The 24,449-nt window shown below is 45.9% G+C and overlaps 2 protein-coding genes across 9 annotated transcripts in view; one reads left to right on the forward strand and one right to left on the reverse strand.

The window, feature by feature from the left end:
- LOC141055554 (alpha-actinin-1-like) overlaps positions 1-24,449 on the reverse strand; it is a 132,403-nt gene that overhangs the window by 50,522 nt on the left and 57,432 nt on the right. The gene's annotated exons all lie outside the window — the stretch shown is intronic.
- LOC141055552 (uncharacterized) lies at positions 156-2,585 on the forward strand. The gene is made up of 2 exons (XM_073552177.1): positions 156-2,181; positions 2,397-2,585. The coding sequence occupies exons 1-2, from the start codon at positions 159-161 to the stop codon at positions 2,444-2,446; spliced, it is 2,073 nt and encodes a 690-aa protein (XP_073408278.1). The 5' UTR covers positions 156-158; the 3' UTR covers positions 2,447-2,585.

Genomic DNA, 24,449 nt, shown 5'->3' on the forward strand with positions numbered 1-24,449 from the left:
TGTTTGAGGGGACCAAGGGTGGTGAGTGCCAAGGTGGAGGGATACCACGGGACTTAGTCTATGCCTGGGAGAGGGGCCGGGACTTTGTTCTGTTTGATGATGTTTTGTCGGACGATGGAGATGCTTCGACTGTGGGGCCAGCGGACACCGAGATAGTGATGGCTCCTGACATGGACAGGTCAGAGGTAGAACTGACCAGAAGAAAAAGTACAACTGCCCAACTTAAGGACCTGACGTCTCGTGATATGACGGATGGTGGGCTGGGAGATGAGACGATTGTGAGTAGCTCGGTCAGTGAACCGACACTACAGTGCCCCTTCTGGCTGGATGGAGAACGGGTGATGGGATTGTTAGACCCTGGGAGTCCGGTATCTGTGCTAAAAACCACTCCTGGACGTTCTGTGTTGCCTGGGACGGTGACGAGAGTGAATGGCTTTGGTGGGGACGATAAAGAGCTTTTGACAGCATACCTCTACATTGACACGACTGAGAGTTCCACGTACCATGTAGTGACAGTAGACCCAGACTTACAGTATACTATGGTAATAGGGCGGGACTTAGAAGCCCTGTGGGACTGGTGGACAAAAGGAGAAGTGTCTGTTGATATAATGTGTATGGGAGGTAATGGTGTGAAAAGTCCGCCTCCTAAAGTTGACAGGCCTAAGTTAAGCATGACCAGAGAGAACAGTGCGTCGGCCCCACTTACGGACATGTCACCTGACGGGTACCAGGGAGAGACTGATAGTGGTGTGGTAATTAAAAAGAGTGGACCTGACACGCGAACAGAGAGCAACATGAACATTTCCCATGCGGTGGGGTGTGACACAGGTACCAGGCGTGACTGTAATATGTTATTGCCAGTAGCAACCACTAGGGCTGAAGACAGTGTTTGTCAGACAGAAGCACGAATCCAGTGTAATGACAGTTTGCCCCAGGTAGAAGCGCACCTACGAGACTTGGAGCAAGGGCGCGAAGAGATGTGTCAGCAGCTGGCGAGGGTGTGTCTGAAGGTGGCGAGTCTGGAAGTCGCCAACTCCGCGCAGGTGGAGCGGTTGCACCACCTAGAGTCCGAGCTCTTGGCAGGCAAAGCACTGAGACAAGTGACTGAGCACAGAGTGGATGAGCTGGAGAAGGAAGTCTCTGAGCTCAGAGGTCACCTGTCAGCGTGTAAAACCATGAACAAGACCCTGTTGGAAGATATGGAGGTGCTCAGAGAGGCCCAAGAGAAGTATCAACAGGAGATTCTCAGGAGAGAGGATGAGCGTCGCTACCTGGCAGAGGAGCGAGATAAAGTTCTGCAAGAACTCAGTGGAGTAGGAAAAGGTCTTCTACGGGAGAAGTGGATTGGCGAAGACGTACAGCAGCCGTGCCCGCCTGATAGCAAGGCAGAACTGCCAAAGCCCATCTTGGAAAAGGGTCCTGAAGACTGTAAATCTCAGGAAGATGGTGAGCCAAGGGCTGCACAAGACAGTCATCCAATCGTGACAGATATCTTGAGGGAAGTGTCTGTAGGGAACCCAGAGCCATCTGTTCAGGATGAGAGCAAGTCCACGACCTTCAAGGTTGTAATTGAAGTACCAGAAGACATGCAGGAAGCCTGTGCTGAGGAAGGTGTGCATGAGGCCTTTAGGAAGGCTATAGAAGCATGTAGTGTGATCTGGGCACCAGAGACGAAGCAGCTGGTCATACTGTCATCTAAGGAAGTCACAAGGAAGCGGGTTACTATCCTGAGGGATATGCATCTACAATGCCTCCGCACAAGGCAGATGATCCTGTTGGGAAAAAAAGAAGCCGCTCGATGTCTAGAGTGTGCGAGGAAAGTTCAAAGTCAGCAGGGCATTGCAGAAGACATCATTCAAGTGCCCGGAGGTCTGGTGAGGAAAGTCATCGGAAGGTTTGGGAAAGTGATGCAGGACATGGTGAACAGGTCTGGCGTGATGAGAGTGAGGATTCCGGCTGATGACGAAGCCCAGGACAAGGATGAAGATGGGATGGTTCCATTCCTCATTGTTGGGTCCATGGAGAGCCTTGGGAATATCCGGATGCTCCTGGAGTATCGCGTGTCATACCTGAAAGAAGTAGAGCAGCTAAGACTTGAGAGGAAGCAGATCAGTAGAGAGCTGGAGGAAATGGAAAGAAGATGGCCGCCTCCTTCAACTCGCGGTATAGAAAGACAAAGAGGTTCACTTAAGACTGGAAGTCCTAAAGATGGAGATAAGAGAGTACATAGAGATAAATGGAAGGGCTGCTCTCGGGACCTTATAGACCTTAGGAGAAATGGCCAGCAGAGAGAGGACAGTAGGTGGCCTGATGGAAGAGGAAGTAGTGATGCCTCAGTTAGCTCAGAGCTGAGTGACCTAGGCAGGAGACCCTGTAGAAGACGTGGTGACAAAGAGTCAGTCCAGACAAGAGGTATGGGGGCAAGGGAGTCGCAACACCATACTGACCGCCAGGGATGCGGGTGGTCTGACGTGGGCCCATCTTTATCAAAGAACAAGACAGAGTCGGATAAGGGACGCCTACTGAAGAGTTCACTAGCAGGGCCTGACTTTGATAGACGATTTGACTGGCAGAGACGACCGAGAAGGATCTCTGGTCGAGTAATAGAAAGTGCCAAGCCCCACGGCTTTAGGCAGAGGAGGGGGATATGTGGTGTGACAGGTGATCGCGTGGTTAATGGGAGATATGTCACATGGAGGGATGCTCCCTGCGATGCAACCCGGAGTATTTTGCCTATAGTGTACATGAGCACTAAAGATGTCATTTAGTGCACTGGGTGCGGAATGTACTCTGTTTTGCCTGAAGATGTGTATGTTCAGGACCTGTGGTGAAGTCCTGACCATGTGACCAGCTCATGTGGTCCATACCTCACCTATGGGTGTGGTTACAGGGCTATGTAATTAAGGTGTTTGGCACATGTGAGGGAGACTGTGAGGAGGTCTGGCAGAGTGTGGACAGACTTCCATGTGTCCAGGTGGGACACTACAGAGAGTGGTCTGTGTTCCAAGGAAGGAGAAGCCTTCCTGTGTCTGCGGCTGCAGATAGAGCGCTGCTCTGGACATTGCCCTGATCTGTGTGCACAGGACCTGAGGGAACACAGCCCAGCTAAGGACTGTTTATGTGCTGTCTCTGGTTTATGGAGTAATAAACCCTGTGAAATTTTAAAGGAACGTGCCTCATGTTTGACTCCCGCCGCACCTAAGAGAGAAGAATCCTTACAGCTCATATAAAAGGGCCTTCAGACGAGTGCCATTGATCGCTGCTCGTTCAGACACAAAATTTGCTTGCTGAAATGCAGATTTAGGGTGTGTTCACATAAATCTATGTGGATTTTGGAGCGGATGCTGCTGCAAAATCCACATTTCAAATAAGCTTTGAGAAAGACCGTGCTCATTTACACAGGAGCATTCAATGACTGATAGCTCCTATACACATTCACCTTTGTCGGCAGCACCTTCTGGCTTAAGGGGGTTTTACACTAAGCGATATCGCTAGCAATATCGCTAAAACGTCACTGGTTTTGTGACGTTATAGCGATATTGCTAGCGATATCGCTATGTGTGATACTTACCAGCGACCGGCTCCCCCGCTGTCCATCGCTGATCGCGCGAGAATGTCCGGCTCCATTTCTCGTCGGGCGCTTCCTGCTGAGACTTCCTGCTGTGACGACGAGCGACGCTGGACGCGGGCGGGAGGACGCAGGATCGCTGTGTGTGAAAGGTAAGTATCGTGCGCTGCGTCGCTGCTGCATCGCTGTGAGGTCTTTCTGTATGAAAGCTCACTAGCGATCATTTAGCGATGCACCAGCGATCCTGACCGGGTGGGATCGCTGGTCGGATCGCTGGTGCATCGCTAAATGTAAAAGGGCCTTTACACAAGTGGATGTGCTGCCGACAATCGATAATTTTTAGGCACACAAAAGTTTGCTTGATCTTTGGCTGTTTGCTCGGCATGTTTGTATGGTCAATAATCAGAGACCATGCGATCCTATGTTTTCTTCCGTGTACAAGGGCCTGTAGCGACAGTGATGTACAGATAGGGAAGTGCTGAGCGGGCTGGAAGCAGCAGGAATATGAAATGATCTGCAGCAGGGTGAAAAGAGAAGCGTTAGTATGAAGAGCCGCTATGTGATACGGCCTCGGTGGCGACCCGTGTCTCCGTAGCCAACAATACATTGTGGGTCCAGTTCAACTTGAAAAGTTTGGTGAAAGGTCTTCTGTAAACTTACTGACATAGTCCAAAGTTTTTGATCAGAAAATGCCTTACATATGACTCTTATGACACGTTTGAACAAAAAAAAACAAATGTAATTTGGACTTTTTATGTTTTATGTTGATGACATCACACTGTTAAAGAGGACCCGTCAGTATGGTCTTTTCCAAGGGGGCGTTGCTCATGGGGGGTTCTCTGGGGGGGTGTCTTTAGGCTGCTCTGCAATATTAACCAGTGAGCCACGCCCACATGAAAAAAAATTACATTAAATTAAAAAGCCCACATTTCTAGAACTGTACGTCAGAATTATAAAAATAAATAAAAATAAATCTGGGAGCAGCAGGAGTAAAATCAGAGCAAAAATTCTTTAAAGAAGAACTCAAGAGTTTTTATCCACTTAATATATTGCAGTCATATTATATAGCACTGTGTACTTACAATTGCCTATTTTGCATTTTGCCTTTCTACCAGCTAATTCTTCTCTTTTACATGAGATCTATGAGATCATGTGATTAAAAACTGACTAGCTGAATCCTTCTAAGCTCTATGTAGAAATAGGAGGTCAATTTTCCCTGCACAAGTCATGAGTCACTGTCTAGTCCATGGCAGGGGAAATATCGGAGCAACTGGGTCAGGAGTTGAAGGGGAGAATGAGTCGTGCAGGGACAAGATCCTCCCTGTTTCTACATAGAGCAGAGAAAAGAGAATAAGTAACTGGGTAGAAAGACAAAGTGAGCAATTGTAAGTACACAGTGCTATGTCATATGATGATTGCAATATATTAATTGGAAAAGGCTATGTGCACACGTTGGGGATTCAGCTGCGGATCCGCAGCGTTTCTGGCCATGAGGGTCCGCAGCAGTTTCTGCTGCATTGTACAGTACCATTCTTTGCAATGGTAAAACCAAAAACGCTGTACACATGCTGCGGATTTTTCCGCGCAGATTTTCTGCGGGTTACAATCCGCAGCATGTCAGTTCTTTGTGCAGAATCCGCTGCGGTTTCACACCTTCTCCATTGTAGAGGTGTGAAACCGCAGGGCTAAACCACAGACTAATCCGCAGGTCTTTTGACCTGCGGATTTTTCTAAATCCGCGCGGAAAAATCCACAGCACTTCAAACTACGTGTGCACATAGCCTAAATGTTGATGGCATATTTTCTTTTAATGAGCTGTGTTTCCATGCCTGGATACTTCTTGATGAGCAATGTTCAACATGAGCTAGCACGTAGTCCGAGTCGGTCTTGAAATGTCAAATTATAATGAAGCTGAAGCTATACACATAGGGACCATGAATAAATAACACTTATGCTAAGCTCAAAAAATTTACAAAGTTGGTATTTAAAAATAAACAATCCAAAATACTGGGACTAGTAGCTAATTGGAGATCTTCACACGGCACTTCTGATATAGATGGATGGTGACAGTGGGTGGTTATTCAACGAGACGAAACATGAATGCACAAGTGGGTGGCGGATATTAACACTTAAATGGCACGTGAACAATGAAGTAGGGAATATATGCACCACTTATGTAGAGATGCGTAAAGCACTTTTTGCATTCACTCAACGACACAAGACATAAGGTCCTTTTTATTGAGGATGCAAATTTGTGCAGATTTATTGCGTATTATATCTCACCTTCTGGGCACCTGAGAAGGCGTGGTAATAACATGACACATAGGTCATTAAAGCCTTCATATCCAGCCTTAGCGTCCCTATAATATCTGTATGGGAAAGGAAAAGAAGAGGTTGGAAAGGAAACAGAGAAGCAAAAGAGCAAAGTGCAAGAACAGTCACATGGAATGGGGACAGCAGGGTTAATAATGGGAAAAGCATTCACAGCATGCACCGATCAAGAGAACGGTAGTCATAAGGCACAACGGGGGTAAAAAGGACCACCCTTCTGAAGTGGGAAATGAGATCCATTTGTGTATTAAAAATCGGGACTGCCGCTTTTTAAAGGACGGTGGACATAGAACCAATAAAATATGCTGATACCAGGTCATAAAACAACAAGATAGAAAATAAATGCATGAACTGCATAAACACATAGGACTTCTATATTGCAAAAACTGTCCCATACTCTGGCGATAAATGGGCGATATCTGTCTGCAGACTGGGCAGATGCAGCAGAAACTGGCGAGGTCTGGTGCCAATCTAATTGCCTGAATCATACACATACGATTAGCAGTAAGTGCAACTAATCTAAGGGTACCGTTACACTACGCGACGCACCAGCGATCCCGACAACGATACGACCTGGTAAGGATCGCTGGTACGTCACTAAATGGTCGCTAGTAAGCTATCAAACAGATCTACTCAACGACGCAGCAACAATCCGGCGATCCGTATAATGACCTCGGCGGTCGTTGGGACCTTGTCACACAGCAGCTATTCTGATGACTCCCGCCTGCGTCCCTGAGTTCGGAGTCGCCAACGAGGTCGCTCGTCGGTGTCAAACACAAAAATGCATGCTGGCCAGTGGGACGCCAGCGATCAAAAGATGGCCCAGGACATTCGAGCACGATCAGCGAGACCGCAGCGGGAGCCCGGTCGCCGCTATGTGTCACACGTAGCGAGATTGCTGGCGAGGTCGCTGTTGTGTCACAAAATCTGTGACGTTTCAGTGATCTCGCTATGTGAGACGGGGCCTTAAGACTAGCCATACATTTTAAGTACCTGACCGCTATCATATAGCCAAAAGCTACTGTTACCGCAAACCCCTCCCCATACCCGCTGGGCTCGGCCAGGGGTCTGCGTGTTTGGAATGGTTAAACGGGAAAAGCTCCTGCTGTCAGACGCTTAAACATGAAGGCTGAGTGCTGAAGAGGTCCATAAAAAGAAGATACATTGAAACAAAGATTTATAAAAACCTTAAAGAAGCAAAATGTCCATGAGGGGACGCTAGAGTGGATTAAAAAAAGGACTTAATATATACAATTCAAATGGTAGATGAGGTGCAGATATATTAAACAGAGATTTAAAGAAATTTCAAGTACAGTGACTCCCTTCCCTAACAAAAACACATTATAAACAAGGGGTATGAGTAATACATACATAGACCAGGGAACCTAATACAAGAGGAAAATTTGATCTAAGAATTATGAGAAAACAAGTCAATAACAGAGAGGGATATATAATAAATTTATCCAACATGGCCGTATAATTTATATATAGGTCTTGTATGGTAATCGGTGACAGGTGGCTATTAACATATAAAGTGATAAGAGTTCCATCAATTCTAGACCCATAAAACATCCCTTCTGGTGTTCATATTCACACCCCCCAAAAATTAACTTGCTGCGAAATGTGCGTCGGGGTGAAGGGACACCAGTGGCAAACCTTCCTAATCCTGGGGCATCATCTCATCCAGCATATATAGGTACCTTATTGTAATGATAGAACCCAACATGTTTTATGGGTCTAGATATGGTAGAACTTTACCACTTTATTTATCTGTTGTATACTATGAGTTATTTTTATATGGTTTCAATCAGTTTAATATAATATACACTAAGATGAGTAAGCAATAGGTCACTGAAACTTACTTAAGATAAAGCAATGTAAATTACTGGTCATTTGTTTATCCATCAACAAAGGACCATTGATATTCAAGGCAATTTCCCTAATTAGATTGAGTGTGATTAACTGTTATCATGTGCTCTGAAGCCCCTCCTCCAGCTTGCTGTATTTCTGCCATGTGGCACAGATGAGGCCACCTCTATCTTCCTGTATTATATACTGGTTAAAACAGGTATTGAGGGGATGTGTTTATAGCCAATGGACAATAGACTTGTGACATCATTCCCCATATGGTGGGGCAGGACACACCTTTTAGCTGGACATTTTAAAAGAACTAGGACACATGTGCTCTCTCTCTCTTTTTGGCTCCTGGAGGATGACTTGGTCGATGTCTATCTGAATAATGTAATGTATGAATAATGCTTGTTTCTGATTAATGCATATGTATTTATAGTTTTATATTTTAATCTTATCATTTATATAGTAAATCAATTTAGTAAATTCAATTCTTGTGTGAGCATTTTCTTATTCATTACAATCCATTGGAACCCTTACAATACAAATTGGTGTCAGAAGCGGGATTGTTTTGAATAAAAATGTTTGCAAAATTGAATAAGTTTGTGAAGAGTAGGAAAGCAGTTGAGAGTAGTGTCAGATCTTTGCCAGAATGGGTGTTACCAGGAAAGTGGACTGAAATGGCCCAGGAATGTAACAAGTATATGGAGGGACAGCGGTTATCAAATCCCCAGGAAGTGGCTGCAAAATTTGATCTCTCGAGGTATGATGCAAAAGAGCAGAAAGCTGCAGCAGCCGTTGGATGGATTTTTGTGCAAGTGTCCCAAAGATTACAGGAGGAGATAGACAATTTGTGTTTAGAGCTGCATACAGCTATAGAGCAAAGGATTAGCTTGCAATCAGCCTTGAGAGACCAAATGAAACAGCATGACAATATGCAAAGGAATTTTGAAGCTTATGTAATGAAAAATGTGAATAAGAATAGGCGCAGGAGGAGACAGCGGCCAGTGTCAGATATTCATACTGCACAGATTAGAACCATGATTGCACGTGAGAAATGGTCAGATTTGCTAGAATGGATGGCTCTGACAGTGAGACAAATGGGGAAGAAAAGCAAGCCAGACCGATTGTGACTACTAAAACTAGGAGAGAAGTCACACAGCGTAGTGGAGATAGGATGGATGCAGGAAACGCAGCTACAGGAGCAGATGCTTCAATGACCGAAGTAACTAGGAATTACACAGCCAGAGAATTAACAGAACTAATACCAGGTACAGGCAGCAAGCAGGAGAACCTTTGTTAGCATGGATTCTCAGATTATGGGATCAGGGAGCCGATACCATAATCTTGAACCGTCTTGAGGCAATAGGACTTTGTAGTATTTGTATTGATCCTATGGTGCGTCTAAAAATGAGACGTGCAAGGGACACTGCAGAGACTTTCTCTTTGCTGCATGGGAGGGAGGGATTCTGTGGCACAAGTGTATGACTCTCCCGTGGCATTAATACCACAGACACGATGGGAGATTCTTGCAGATGGAGTTCAGAGATTGAGAGAAATCACATGCATAGGAGGTATAACGCGCAATCCTTTGCCAGATCTGAATGATCACTTTGCTGTTGTTGAGGATTGGAAGGGACCAGATGCTGCAATATTGACAGTATTGATGAAGAATAAGTTCATAGAAGGTGCCCCAGCGTCATACAAAGCCCCATTATTCACTATGTTCAGTGCACTTATGGGAAATTCCACTACTGTCTACACAGTATGCAATCTAATCTCCCAGCTATCTGCTGTAGAGAGAGCAAAAGTATCAAAAAATAGTACAGGAGAGAGAGTAGATCAAGAAAGGAGAAAAGAGGATGATACTCAAATAAGAAAGAGCAGGACGGAGTTGTTTTGTGACCTGATAGCTAGTGGGGTTCCTTTCCAGGAGATAGATGGGATCTCTACAAGTGACCTGTTGAGGAGCTGGCAAGATCTGAGGAGGAAAGGTAAATTGCAACTCGCCAGACCCAAGAGGGTGGCGACAAATGAGATAGGGGGTTAGAAAGATAGAGGTGGGACACCTGATGGAGGCATGCAAAGCCCCCACTGTAACCGCTCCTTGCACTCTTCCAATACCATGGCACACTATACACCCTGCCAAGATTCCCTCATGGGCTAATTATAAAAGTTGTGGAACATCCCTGAAAATTGTTGTTTGAACAGTTTTGCCATTTTTTGATGTCTAATGATGTTTGTTTTCATTCTAGAGTTTCTTAGAGAAATACTCCTGTGAGCATACTGTGACGTATGCGCTGGCTGATATATGATGAATTGGGTTTGGTCTTGGTGATGCATAAATGTGCATTCCTCACCTGAGGGTTTGTAATAGTCCTTGATGTTTTAAAAGGCGAAAGACCACAGCATATATAAGATGATTCTGTATGTGGGAGCCATTAGAGAAACATACAAGGCAAAGAGGGAGTGACAGCACAGACAATGAATTTATGACTGAACTAAAGTTAGATGACTGATAATATACTGGGGGGTTGACAAGATAAATAGATGACTTATTTGTACTAAGTGTTTGTCTTTGTCAATGTATGTGCTTTGTGTATTTGTCATGGATATCCCTTGATTAAAACTGGTTCACAGCCAAAGAAAAAATTCACGTGGTATTTTTATTTTTATTTGGTATATTTTTATTTTTTTTTATGAGCTCATTTTCAGAATTTTAATTGTACTGTGTTTAGCATTCTTGGTTTTTAAAGGAATTGTTTTTTTTTCTCTTTTCAGTCCACTACATGTTGGATTGGGGGGTGGGGGTGTAATTAACCTTTTGTTTGTTTGCAGGAGTGAAAGAAAATCCTTGGCCATTTAATTAACATGTAAATACAGTGCACAGTAAATAGTTCATTCCTGCAGTAGTGAAAAAGGAGTCCATCTACCTAATATAAGATTATATTTTATGACTTATTTTTGAGTTTTAACATTTTTTATTTTTTGGGAGCTCCCGTGCAAATTGGGTTTTGAAGAATATAGATGTTAAATGATTTCAATGAATGCATTAGGTTTAGCCAGAGAGAGTGTGTTGATGTAATGTGTATATTATGTAAAAAATAATAATTTGCTAGAATTGGGTTAATAGCAAATTGGTTTGGGTTCGGTTTTCCTTAACATGTAATTGTACTGATTCTGATTAATAGTAACATTATTTTGTGATCTCCATGAACATGATTGTACTGGTAATTATGATCATCATTCTTATGCAAATGTGATTGACATGAATTTGATGTGATTGATCAGTGTATAAGTCCATACACATATGATATACATTTTATGTAGTATTATTATCTAGGGTAGAAATATTTGCTACAGTAGAAAATTTTCAAAGGTCATTCTGGGCACAATTAATTTGGACCAACAAACCTACGGTAATTTTGTTTGATTCATTTGATCAAGGGGTGGAAAACAAGCCACCAGGACTGAGTTAGCTCTGCCAAGACTTTGCAACGTTCAAGTATGATTGTGAACTTCACTTTCCCTCAGTGCAGGCTGTGTCTTGTGTGTAGACTGAAGATGTCCAATTGAGCGCTGAGACTGAGCCCAGATGAAGCTGAACCGTCAACCAGGGTGAATCCTCATGACTGCAAATGGCATATAAAGTGAGGCCCTGAACAGCTGCAGCAATAGAAGATGAAAGGTACTCTTATGCTCAGCCATGGACACCTGCACTTCCCTCACCCATTGCTTTGGAGAAACGAGGGGTTAATGTCATGAAGGGCAGGGACAGATTGCTCTTTAGAGTCTGTTCTTTTGCTAACCAGGGAAAGTAGTGAAGTCACCCCAAAGTGATGAGGGCATAATAATCCCCGTGCTTTCCCTGCAACAGAGACCCATTTAAAAATTGCGGTCAAGAAGATCCGAAGAAAGAAGATTTCTACAGACATTTGATATTTCATTACCTGTTGGTCCAATGTTGTTTTTGTTCCGTTTTAAGCCCAGGATGTTATTTTTTACCAAGCGGTTTTCTATTGGTAGCAAATAAATAAATATATATATAAAGGAGCAATGCACATAATGATAAATGGTATAGTTTAGTGGCAGGTTAATTAATTAAAGTGATTGAAATCAAGGGGTGGAATGTATACTATAAGTTATTTTTATATGGTTTCAATCAGTTTAATATAATATACACTGAGATGAGTAAGCAAAAGGTCACTGAAACTTACTTAAGGGTACCGTTACACTCAGCGATGCACCAGCGATCCCGACTAGCGATATGACGCGGTCAGGATCGCTGGTACATCGCTAAGTGGTCGCTAGTGAGCTGCCACACAGGCAGATCTCACCAGCGACATCGCTGGGGACGGGGATCGCTACTTACCTGTCAGACGCGACGATCCTGCGTCCTCCCGCCTGGCTCCACGCGTCGCTCGTCGTCACAGCAGGAAGCGCCGCAGGAAGTGGCCGACGAGGAATGGTCCAGCAGCTTCTCGCGCGATCAGCGATAACCAGTGGGGGAGCCGGTCGGAGATAAGTATCACATGCAGCGATATCGCTAGCAATATCGCTGCAACGTAACAAAATCGGTGACTTTACAGCGATATTGCTAGCGATATCGCAGTGTGTAACGGGGGCTTAAGATAGAGGAATGTAAATTACTGGTCATTTGTTTATCCATCAACAAAGGACCATTGATATTCAATGCAATTACCCTAATTATATTGGGTGTGTTAACTTTCCCCATGGATGTTATCATGTGCTCCGAAGCCCCTCCTCCAGCTTGCTGTATTTTTGCTATGTGGCACACAGGATGCCCCCTCCTCTAGCTTCTTGTATTATATACTGGTTAAAACAGGTATTGAGGGGATGTGTTTATAGCCAATGGACAATAGTCTTGTGACATCATTTCCCATATGGTGGGGCTGGACACCTTTTAGCTGGACATTTTACAAGAACTAGGACACATGTTCTCTCTCTCTTTTTGGCTCCTGAAGGATGACTTGGTCGATGTCTATCTGAATAATGTAATGTTTGAATAATGCTTGTTTCTGATTAATGCATATGTATTTATAGTTTTATATTTTAATCTTATCATTTATTAAGTAAATCAATTTAGTAAATTCAATTCTTGTGTGAGCATTTTCTTATTCATTACAATCCATTGGAACCCTTACAATACACTGTTCATAGCCACCTGTCTAAATTATAATTTATTATATATCCCTCTCTGTTGGTGACTTATTTCCATCATTCTTATATCAAATTGTCCTCTCGTGTTAGACCAGGGTACCTATGTATGTATTAATGATAGCCCCTTGTTTATAATGTGTTTTTGTTAGGGAAGGGGGATCATGGTACTTGAACATTGACATTTCACTTTTTTAAACTTTTTATATATCTTTGTTTCAATAAATATTGTTTTTATGGATCTTTTCAGCGCTCAGCCTTTATATTTACTCAGTCTGAGTTGATGGTTGTATTATCTAGTATGGGAAGTGCCATTGATAATTACAGGTGGATATTTGTGAGTAATCATGCTAGACACTTCTGCCATTGGGAGAAAGCAAGGACACTCCCATACATATATATTTTGGCGCAGATTCATCATTGCCTTTGCGCCTGTTTACCCTCTAGTCTTGCACCTTTTTTTTGTTTGTTTGCACCCAATTCATTATTCTATTTGCACCTTTTTTAAGGCAATTTTCTATAGTTTCACCTGTTCATTTTTGTTTTCTGCTTTGTTGGTAGAGTTTATGTTTTCGCCAGACTCAGCAATTGTAACTTTTGAAAACTTCGTAAAATTTGGCACAACTTCACTCCGCCACACGGATTCTCTTTGAATGCATTACATTTTTGGGGCAATTATATAGTGTTTTGGTGCCAAAGTGCAACTTTTGCCACCAAAACTCCCTACAGTACTTCAAGAAAGGATAAAAAAAGTAAATATTTTTTGTTTTCGTACTTGGCGCCAAATTCATGAATGTAGTGTGCCATTCTGATGAATTTGGCTCCACTAAAGGTCAACTAATACCACAAGACAAAAAAGGAAAGGGACAAAAAAAACTTGCAGATGATGAAGCGAGGTCTTCATGTTTGTAATTTGGCACCCTTTCATCTGATGTGCATGTCCACTGTATGCCAGATAGCCGACTAAGCACTATATCGAGAGAGAAGAGACACGACTAGCCTGGTGGGGCCCTTGGCTGACCCCCTTCAGTTGATTGACAGGTCAGTCCTTAAGCAAGTGAATGGAAGAGACGTGTCAATCAACCGGATCTGGATGGGGAGAAGATGGCCGGGGGCTGTGTGCCGGACTAGTCAGTTCTCTCCCTATAGTCCCCAGCCGGATCTGCAAACTATGCTTCCTGTGAAATACTGGGGCGGTTCTTAGAAAAACAATTTGAAGAGCCAGCCAGGGACAAGCTGCTTGTGGTTTGGGAAGCATGAATAGAGTGAATAAATAATTTGGAAAAAAAAACCCTGTAATGACTGGAGAACAGAGAGGAATTGTAGTAACCAGCGCGTTGCAATTTTAAGATTGGAATAATCCTATAATGGCAAACAAGATAAGTAACGTAATGCACCAGAAAAGATAATAATCATTTCCCGTAGCTGTAAACAGTGGAATATGGTAAAAAAAAAAAAAAAAAACGGTGAAACTTTCCTTCAGAATAAAATGAAGGAAGGAAGGAGATCGCAGGATGAGGCTTTGCATATACAAGGGATATAAGCAGCTGGTGGACCCTGTCTATTGAGGCCATACCAGGGGTGCTGTATTTCAGAGTTTTTAAAACAATTAAAGGGAATGTGTCTCCACCTAATCTGAGAGTAGCGTAATATAGAGACAGAGATCCGGATTCTAGTGATGTGTCACTTACTAGGATGCTTGCTGTAGTTTTGATAAAATATTTTATCAGCAGTAGATTTTTATTAGATGACTAGTAAACCTGCAGCCATATAGTCCAATTACGCCCTCACCACTGATTGGTGCAATAAGAAAGCTGCCAATCAGTCGGGGGGCGAGGTTATACAGGGCTCAGCATTAGAGAACTGCAAGATCTGCAGCAGAGAAAACAGGGATTTTATCAAAATGACAGCAAACAGCTTCAGTAAGTGACACATCAAAGGAATCAGGGTCTTTTCCGACTTTGTGCTGCTGTCAGAACGGGTAGCAAAAATACACGGAGCCTCGTGTATCAAAAAAAAAAGTTGCCAATAACAATCAGCATCCACCAACTACTGTTTTATTATAGATCAGAAGATGAAACTTAACCTGTGGTTACTGTATTAGAAAATAAAGTAAATATAAAAAATACATACGATATAGAGAAAACAAACAAAATTATATATAATGTGTATGTATATACATATATGTATAGATATGTTATATCTCTAGTTCTCTTTTGCTCTTGACATATGGCTTCCAGTATATTTGCGGTGACTACGTTTACGTAATTCTGTGTCTTGTAATTAAATGAGAGTTGTATGCACAGCGAGTACGGATAGTATTCAGACCCCTTTCACGCTGTTTCATTGCAGCCATTTGGTAAATTCAAAAAAGTTCCTTTTTTTCCTCATTAATGTGCACTCTGCACCCCATCTTGACTGGAAAAAAAAAAAACAGAAATGTAGAAATTTTTGCAAATTATAAAATGAAAAACTGAAATATCACATAGACATAAGTATTCAGACCCTTTGCTCAGTACTGAGGAGAAGCACCCTTTTGAGCTAGTACAGCCATGAGTCTTCTTGGGAATGATGCAACAAGTTTTCCACACCTGGATTTGGGGGACCTCTGCCATTCTTCCTTGCAGATCCTCTCCAGTTCTGTCAGGTTGGATGGTGAACGTTGGTGGACAGCCATTTTCAGGTGTCTCCAGAGATGCTCAATTGGGTCTAGGTCAGTGCTCTGGCTGGGCCAGTCAAGAATGGTCACAGAATTGTTCTGAAGCCACTCCTTTGTTATTTTAGCTGTGTGCTTAGGGTCATTGTCTTGTTGGAATGTGAACCTTCGGCTAAGTCTGAGGTCCAGAGCACTCTGGAAGAGGTTTTCATCCAAGATATCTCTGTACTTGGCCGCATTCATGTTTTCTTCAGTTGCAACCAGTCGTCCTGTCCCTGCAGCTGAAAAACACCCCCATAGCATGATGCTGCCACCACCATGTTTCACTGTTGGGATTGTATTGGGCAGGGGATGAGCAGTGTCTCGTTTTCTCCACACATACCGCTTAGAATTATCACCCTAAAGTTCTATCTTCGTCTCATCAGACCAGTGAATCTTATTTCTCATAGCCTGGGAGTCCCTCATATGTTTTTTGATCAACTCTATGCAGGCTTTCATATGTCTGCACTGAGGAGAGGGTTCCGTTGGGCCACTCTGCCATAAAGGCCCGACTGGTGGAGGGCTGCAGTGATAGTTGACTTTGTGGAACTTTCCCCCATCTCCCTACTGCATCTGTGGAGCTCAGCCACAGTGATCTTGGGGTTCTTCTTTACCGCTCCCACCAAGGCTCTTCTCCCACGATTGCTCAGTTTGGCTGGACGACCAGGTCTAAGACTACTTCTGGTGGTCCCAAACTTCTTCCATTTAAGGATTATGGAGGCCACTGTGCTCTTAGGAACCTTTAGTACTGCAGAAATTCTTTTGTAACCTTGGCCTGATCTGTGCCTTGCCACAATTCTGTCTCTGAGCTCCTTCGCCAGTTCCTTTGATCTCATGATTCTCATTTGGTCTGACATGCACTGTGAGCTCTTATATAGACAGGTGTGTGCCTTTACAAATCAAGTCCTATCAGTTTAATTAAACACAGCTGGACTTAAATATGAGTGTCTGAGCAAAGGGTCTGAATACTTATGACCTTGTGATATTTGTTTTTCCTTTTTAATAAATTTGCAAAAATATCTACATTACTGTTTTTTTTCAGGCAAGATGGGGTGCAGAGTGTACATTAATGAGAAACAAAATTAACTTTTTTGCATTTACCAAATGGCTGCAATGAAACAAAAAGTGAAAAATGTAAAAGTCTGAATACTTTCCGTATCCACTGTATATAATCCCCAACGTGTGTGAAAACAATTTGCAGTTGTCAAGACACACATGATCCCTAAGTGTCACTTAAAACATAAAAAAATTAAAAATCAGTAGCCAAATCTCGATATGCTGCAGGTTTCCAAATCCGTACCCTTCCCCGTCTGTTGCAGAAATGCTGCAGATTTCCATCTCTGCCATTTTCTTTCATTGCAATGTAATGTGTGATATTTGTGGCTAAATTCTGCAACAAATCCAATAACAAAATTTGCCTTCAGCAAATGGGGATTTTATTATCGAATCTGACGCAGACTTTTAGGCCGGATTCATGGCATCATTTCTCACTAGCTGTCAGTTACTCATTTAACACTTCTTCCTCAGATTCCTGCCCTAATAGAAGTACAAATTACTGTATGCTGCACAGAAATCTATCAGTATCGCCACCTAGTGCCCAGAAATGAATACACAGTTTTTATTTTCAACTGGTTCTCATATATATATATGCAATTAGGGAATTGCAAAAAAAATTACAGGGTAAGTATTCTATTTAAAAAAAGAAAAAAAACTGTCAGCAATATTTTGCCATTTAACCTGAGAGCAGCATAATATAAGGCAAATGAGCCGGATTCCAAGTATGTGTCACTTAGTGGGCTATGTACTGTAGTTTCAATACAATCAGTGTTTTATCAGCAGGAGATTATCACTATAGGACTAAGGGCACCGTCACACATAGCGATCTCGCTAGCAAGATCGCTGCTGAGTCACAAGTTTTGTGACGCAACAGCGATCTCACAAGTGAGACCACTGTGTGTGACAGCTATCAGCGACCGGCCCCACTGCTGGTATCGCTGATCGTTGTTGGAAAGCCCTGGACATTTATTTGTTCACTTATCTCCCGCTGGCCAGCAAGCATCGCTGCATGTGACAGGCGGGAGACCAGCGATCAGCTGTTAACTAAGGTAAGCATATGGCTTCTAAGCAGCACGCTGTGCTTAGAAACCCTATGTGTACCTTAGTTACCAGCGCGCTGATGCAGGGAGCTGGTAACCAAGGTACACATCGGGTTTCTAAGTGACGTACGCCGCTTAGAAACCCTCTGTGTACCTTAGTTACCAGCTCCCTGCATCAGCGCGCTGGTATCTAACGTACACAGCGACGCCGGGCGCTCGGCGTCACTGGTGCTGATCGCTGGTGAAGCTGCCTGTTTGACTCACCAGGGATCCTGACAAGTTGATATCGTTGTCGGGATCACTGGTGAGTCACTATGTGTAAGGGGGCCCTAGGTTTCACATGCAGACAAGTCAGGCTAATCTGTGTAAGCCCGCCTCCACCACTGATTGACAGATTGCTCACAATGCACACATGAAACTGCCAATCAGTGGTGGGGGTGGGGCTATACACAGATCTACATTCTAAGCACAGCTATATCTACAACCAGAAGACAAGAATTACAGCAAAACTTTTCCAAGCAGCTCAATATGTGATACATAGCTGGAATCAGGGTCTCTTCCTTAACATTATGCAGCTCTCAGATTACATAACAAAACCGGCTGATGGATTCCCAATAATGAAAGTAAGCTGCCATATGCAGTAAAGAAATCATAGCAGTTGAAGCATTGAGCCGCCGACTTATGACGCTGTCCTTGTTGCCCACTGCAAACAATCAAAGAGAAGCTTTCATTTTCCCAACAGCATTAAAAGAAAGCCGACTGTGATGGGTTACTATGGATAACAAAGATAGTTTTTCTTTTAGCCATTTGATTACAGAATAGCAGAATCCAGGGCTCCATAGAAGCTGCGGTACCACAAGCACGGACTGACAAGTATCATATGTGTGTGCAGAACCCATCAGCTCCCCTGCACCCAATAACTTCACAGAAACCGAGTCCTGTAGTAAAATAAAGTCCTTTATGTTTCATAGTTTTAAGGTTGAAAAACATGTATTTTTGTGATAACTCACCGTAAAATCCTTTTCTCCGAGAAGCTCATTGGGGGACACAGATACTGTGGGTGTATGCTTCTGCCGCTAGGAGGCTGACACTAAGTGAAAAAAACAGGTTAGCTCCTCCTTCGCCGTATACACCCTTGCCCCCATTGCGGGCGGAAATCAGTTTGGTGCCAAAGCAGTAGGAGGACAACAAAATCAGCCTTAATACAGGTACAACATGTCCAAAGAAAACACCACTCATATCACATAAGCAAATTAATATAAACAAAACAAGAGCCAACTGGCTAATAGGGTGGCTGCTGTGTCTCCCAATGAGCATCTCGGAGAAAAGGATTTTACGGTGAGTTATCACAAAAATCCATGTTTCTCCTTCGCCTCATTGGGGGACACAGATACTGTGGGACGTCCTAAAGCAGTCCCTGGGTGGGAGATGGACTCACTGATCCAAGCTACATGCACCTCTTGTTTAAATGTGGGCCACCACTGCTTGGAGAATCCTTCTACCCAGGCTCGCAACCGCTGAGGCCTGAGTATGGATATTATAATGTTTGGCAAAAGTGTGCAGGCTGGGCCAGGTTGCTGCCTTGAAAACCTGTTCTGTCGAAGCCTGGTGCCGAAACGCCCAAGAGGTGCCCACTGCCCGAGTAGAGTGCGCTCTGATCCCTGCTGGAATTGACGTGCCTCTAATGAGGTATGACTCCTGAATAATCAAACGAATCCATCTGGCTATGGTCGATTTTGAGGCAGCGAGTCCCTTCCTGCGCCCTTCGGGGAGCACGAACAGCGTGTCCGTCTGACGAAAGGGTGCCGTCCGCGACACGTACCTCCGGATGGCTCTTACCAGGTCTAACGTGTGAAGAGCCTTTTCCACACGGTGCACCGGTGCTGGACAAAATGAAGGCAAAACCACATCTTCATTAATGTGAAAAGAGGACACGACTTTTGGCAGAAAAGGAGGGGCTGGTCTGAGGACCACCTTATCCTTATGGAAAGTGAGGAACGGAGCTCGGCAGAATAGGGCCGCCAGCTCTGAAACCCGCCTGATGGAAGTGATGGCCACTAGGAACACCACTTTCCAGGAAAGGTACCTCAAAGAGATATCCTGAAGCGGTTCAAATGGAGCTTCCTGCCGAACACTTAGGACCATGTTAAGGTCCCAGGTGTCCATAGGCGCCTTATAGGGAGGTACCAAGTGGGAGACTCCCTGAATGAAAGTCTTCACCTGCAAATTGGTAGCAATTCTGCGCTGGAACAGGATGGATAAGGCCGATATTTGTCTCCTGAGGGAACTTGGGGCAAGGCCCAAGTCTAAGCCCGACTGGAGAAAAGCCAAGAGGTTGGGGATTGAGAATCTCAGCGGAGAAACACCGCGGCCTCGACACCAAGCAAAGAACACCTTCCAGGTGTGGTGGTAAATTCGTGCTGAAGCAGGCTTCCGGGCACTAATCACTGTAGCGACCACCTCGCTCCCGAACCCTGCCTGGGTTAGAATCTAAGATCCAACGGTCATGCCGTCAAAACACAGGGTCCCTGAGTTCGGGTGGCAAATCGGCCCTTGAGACAGTAGATCTGGGCGCTCTGGCAGGCGCCAAGGAACATCGGCAAGCAGCTGCATTAGATCTGTGTACCACGCTCGACGGGGCCAGCCTGGGGTCAGCAGAATCGCCGGCACCCCTTCCGTCTTGATCCTTTTGATGACTCTCGGAAGTAGTGGCAGTGGGGGAAATAGATTTGGGAGGCGAAACTGGTTCCATGGCAGAACCAACGCGTCCACCACGAAAGCCTGCAGGTCCCTGGCCCGAGCAACATATGTGGGCACCTTGGCATTCACTCTGGAAGCCATCAGGTCCACATCCGGAGCTCCCCACAGTTGACAAATCTGCTGAAAAACTTCGGGATGTAGAGACCACTCTCCGGATCCAAGACCCTGCCGGCTGAGAAAGTCTGCCGCCCAATTTTCCATGCCTGGGATGTGGACAGCCGAAATCACCGAGTGGTTTGCTTCGGCCCCCTGAAAAACGTGCCCCACCTCACGCATGGTTGCTCTGCTGCGGGTGCCCCCTGGTGATTTATGTAAGCCACCGCCGTGGCGTTGTCCGATTGAATCCGGACGGGGCGGCCTGCTAGAAAGTGATGAAACTTCTGCAGAGCCAGCCGAATTGCTCGTATCTCCAATAAGTTGATCGGGAGGCGTGCCTCCTGTGGTGACCACCGTCCCTGGGTTGCGTAGTGGCGAAACATCGCTCCCGAGCCGAGGAGACTTGCGTTGGTTGTTATTACCAGCCAATGATCTGGGGGGAAAGGTTTCCCCTGGGCCAGAGAGGAACTGGTTATCCACCATCTAAGCGACTGCCTGACTTGAGAGGACAGTCGGCACCGCCGATCGAGCGTGAAAGGATTCTTGTTCCAGGCTGACAAGAGGGCGCGCTGCAGGGGGCAAAGATGGAACTGGACGAAAGGTATCGCTTCCATTGCTGCCACCATTTTCCCTAGAATCCTCATCCCGGATCAGATGGTATGAGGGACTGGTTGGCGAAGTGTCCGGACTCCCTGCCGGAGAGCTAGCGCCTTTTCCTGAGGGAGAATTAGTAACCCTTGGCAAGTGTCAAAGATCATTCCTCGGAAGGAGATCCTCTGAGCTGGCACAAGGGATGACTTCTTCGCATTGACCAACCATCCTAAGCGGGCAAGAGTATTTAGCGTGAGGTTGACATTTCCCTCGCATGCCCGTATTGACGGGCCCTTGACCAAGAGGTCGTCCAGATAAGGCAAGACGACTATGCCTCGAGAATGCAGTATGGCCATGACAACTGCCATAACTTTTGTGAACACTCTGGGAGCCGTGGCTAGCCTGAAGGGTAGCGCTACGAACTGAAAATGTTGATCGTTGATGGCGAAGCATAGAAACCTCTGAGGAGGAAAAACGGTAATATGCAGATATGCGTTCTGGATGTCTATTGAAGCCAAGTATTCTCCCTGCTCCATGGCCAATATGACTGAACGGAGAGACTCCATCCGGAAATGTCTGATCCTGATGAATTTGTTCAGAAGCTTCAGGTCCAAAAGAGGTCTAACAGACCTGTCCTTTTTGGGAACCACAAAAAGGTTGGAATAGAACCCCTGAGCTTTCGTGTTCTGGCACTGGAACATTGACTCCATTGTGCTGGAGCGATCTGATGGCTTCCAATAGAGCCCTTGCCTGGGTATCCACCCTGGGAAGTCGGGAAAGAGAAAACCATCTTGGAGGGTATCTGTCAAATTCTATTTTGTACCCTGAGGCCACCAATTCCTTTACCCATGCGTCGTGAGCGACATTGACCCAGACGTGGTGAAACCAGAGTAGGCGGCCGGCCCCCCTTGCTGGTATCGTCTGGTAAAGGCCTCAAGTCATTTGGCCGACGATCTTTGGGATCTGGATCCCCTCGATCTGGGCTGCTGAGTACGCATTCTCCCCAACGGGTTGGCTCTATATGAGACCTGATGCTCCCTATCCTGGTTGGGGCGGCCAGAGGCGGCGGAATTGGCCGCTGTAGTCCTCCCGGGGTTACGAAAACGTGCCTGAAAAGGGTGACGAAAAAGCGTTTTGACCTTTTGTTGAGGGAGAAATACCGCTCTTTCCTCCAGTGGAGTCGGAAATAAGTTGATCCAACTTCTCCCCAAATAGGCGGCGGCACTGATAAGACAGGGAAGTCAAGGACTTCTTAGAAGTAGAATCGGCTCGCCATGTCCTTAACCATAGGGCTCTTCTGATAGAAATTTCATTAGCGGCAGCATTGATTACATAGTCTCTGGCCATCGCCACCTGTCCTGCGACCTCCGAAATCTCTGCAGGTAGATCCTGCTCCTGCGCGACCTTGTTTAATGTTTCTGAACATGATATCATAAATTGGCTAAGCAAGTTGCTGCGAATGAGGGAGCGAGCGCTGACCCTGACGCCTCATATACTGAGCGAGCTAAGCTCTCTATAAGGCGATCCGTGGGATCCTTAATCGAGGAAACACTAGGGATGGATAGCAGGGTCTTAGTGGCTAGGCGCGAAACCGGAGGATCCACCATCGGGGATTCCACCCATTTTTTACGGAGGTCCGGAGCAAACGGATACCTTGTTTCCAGTGCCTTTTGACCCGAGAAACGCCTGTCTGGACGTTCTCTGTGCCGCTGCACTATGTCCTCAAACTCCGGGTGACAGGAAAAAATTCTGTGCGGGCGCTTCATTCACTTAAATGCCACTTTATGCCCCGTAGCTGCTGCGGGATTATCCTCAATCCCCAGGGTCTGATTGACGGCCTCTATGAGGCTGTCCACTGTTTCACGTGACCCTGGAGTGTCCAGGTCAAGGGGCTTGTCCGAGTTGCCATCTGAGGTCTGCTCGCTATCAACCACTGGTGAAGGGGAGCGAGAAGCAGAGCTCACGGATGCTGAGGCACCGGGAGACACCGTATGGGTTCATTTCCCCCCGGGTCTGCCTGGAGTGAGAGCGGCCCCTGCAGACCGGGGCTCCTGTGAGGTAGAGAACCCCTCTAAGACAGGCGAGCCACTGTCCCTGCCCCTATTTGGGGCCCGAAGGGACTCAAAACCTCTCGCAAGTGACGCTATAGGTTGCGACAGTGATAACACCCATTCCGGGGCTCGGTCGCAGGGGAGGGCTCCTGAAGGCGTTCGGACTCGCAGACTTCAATCTGCACCCGCGGAAAAAACGGACCGACAGGAGATGCATGCTGCGTATAACAACGTATGCGTCTTAGCTCTCTTCCTGATATGATGTACCTGTCAGGCACCCGCCGGGGGAAGGCGCTCTTTGCTTAGATTAGCGTAGCCTCTCTGTGGGGCTAGGGGGAGCATTTACCCCAGTCCTGTGTCTTCAGCATGCGAGGCGTCCCTTTATCTGCGTGCCAGCACTGTGGGCAGGCCCCCGGACGGTACTTCCTTTTGCGGCCTATCTTCGGCCTGAAGCTGGGGCCTAAATTTTTTCGGCATCCGCCCAGGCTATGGGGGGCGGGGCCGCCGTGACGCGACGCTGGGGACTTCCGGCCGCGGCCTAGCGCTGGCTGAAGCCGCGGCCTCGATTTTTACTATCTGCCCGGGGGGAAGGGGCGGGCAGAACCACCGGGACTCCAGAATCAAGGATGGGACCGGACCCGCCGCTGCCGGATGCCCATCTCTGCTGCTGCCTGGGAGAGGCCAAGGGCTCCAGCCGTGTGCTGCTGCAGGAGCTCTCCCTGGCCATCCACCTCCATCCATGTCAGGTAGAGGGGAGGGGGGCCATATGAAACAAGGACGGTGCAGGCACCCTAGCTCCATCTAACCCCTTCAAGGGGTGAGGAGAGGGACCGTCCGCCGCCTTGCCCCACCGCAGTCTTAGCATTGGTGGGGCAGTGGGGGCCGCACGGACTACGCTTGTGCCTTTGTGCAGCCTGGAGTTTCAATACCCTCGGGTGGACAGGGCTAAGTCCGGCATCATGTCCCACGGTGCGGGAGAGGATACGTGGAGGGACACTCACACGTGCTCGCACGTTGTTAGTTTGGGGAGATCGGACCCTTTCAATAGGGTCCGTCGCCCGCATCTCACCTCCGTTGTCTGTCAATATCCCACGTTGCGGGAGAGGATGCGTGGAGGGACACTCGCACGTGCTCGCCCGTTGTTAGTTTGGGGAGATCGGACCCTTTCAATAGGATCCGTCGCCCCTATCTCATCTTCATGTGAAAAAAGGGAACATCCGGAAAAAAATCCC

Source organism: Dendrobates tinctorius, unplaced genomic scaffold (genome assembly GCF_039654945.1).
Source record: "Dendrobates tinctorius isolate UK_male_01 unplaced genomic scaffold, ASM3965494v1 ptg000186l, whole genome shotgun sequence".
Taxonomy (NCBI): Eukaryota; Metazoa; Chordata; class Amphibia; order Anura; family Dendrobatidae; genus Dendrobates; species Dendrobates tinctorius.

What these genes read in the sequence shown, in the direction of transcription:
- LOC141055552 (XM_073552177.1), top strand. Translation starts at nt 159, where the DNA reads ATGGCTCCTGACATGGACAGGTCAGAGGTAGAACTGACCAGAAGAAAA. An exon ending in CGGTATAGAAAGACAAAGAG is followed by an intron (nt 2,182 to 2,396) that starts GTTCACTTAAGA and finishes GGTGACAAAGAG; the next exon opens with TCAGTCCAGACAAGAGGTAT.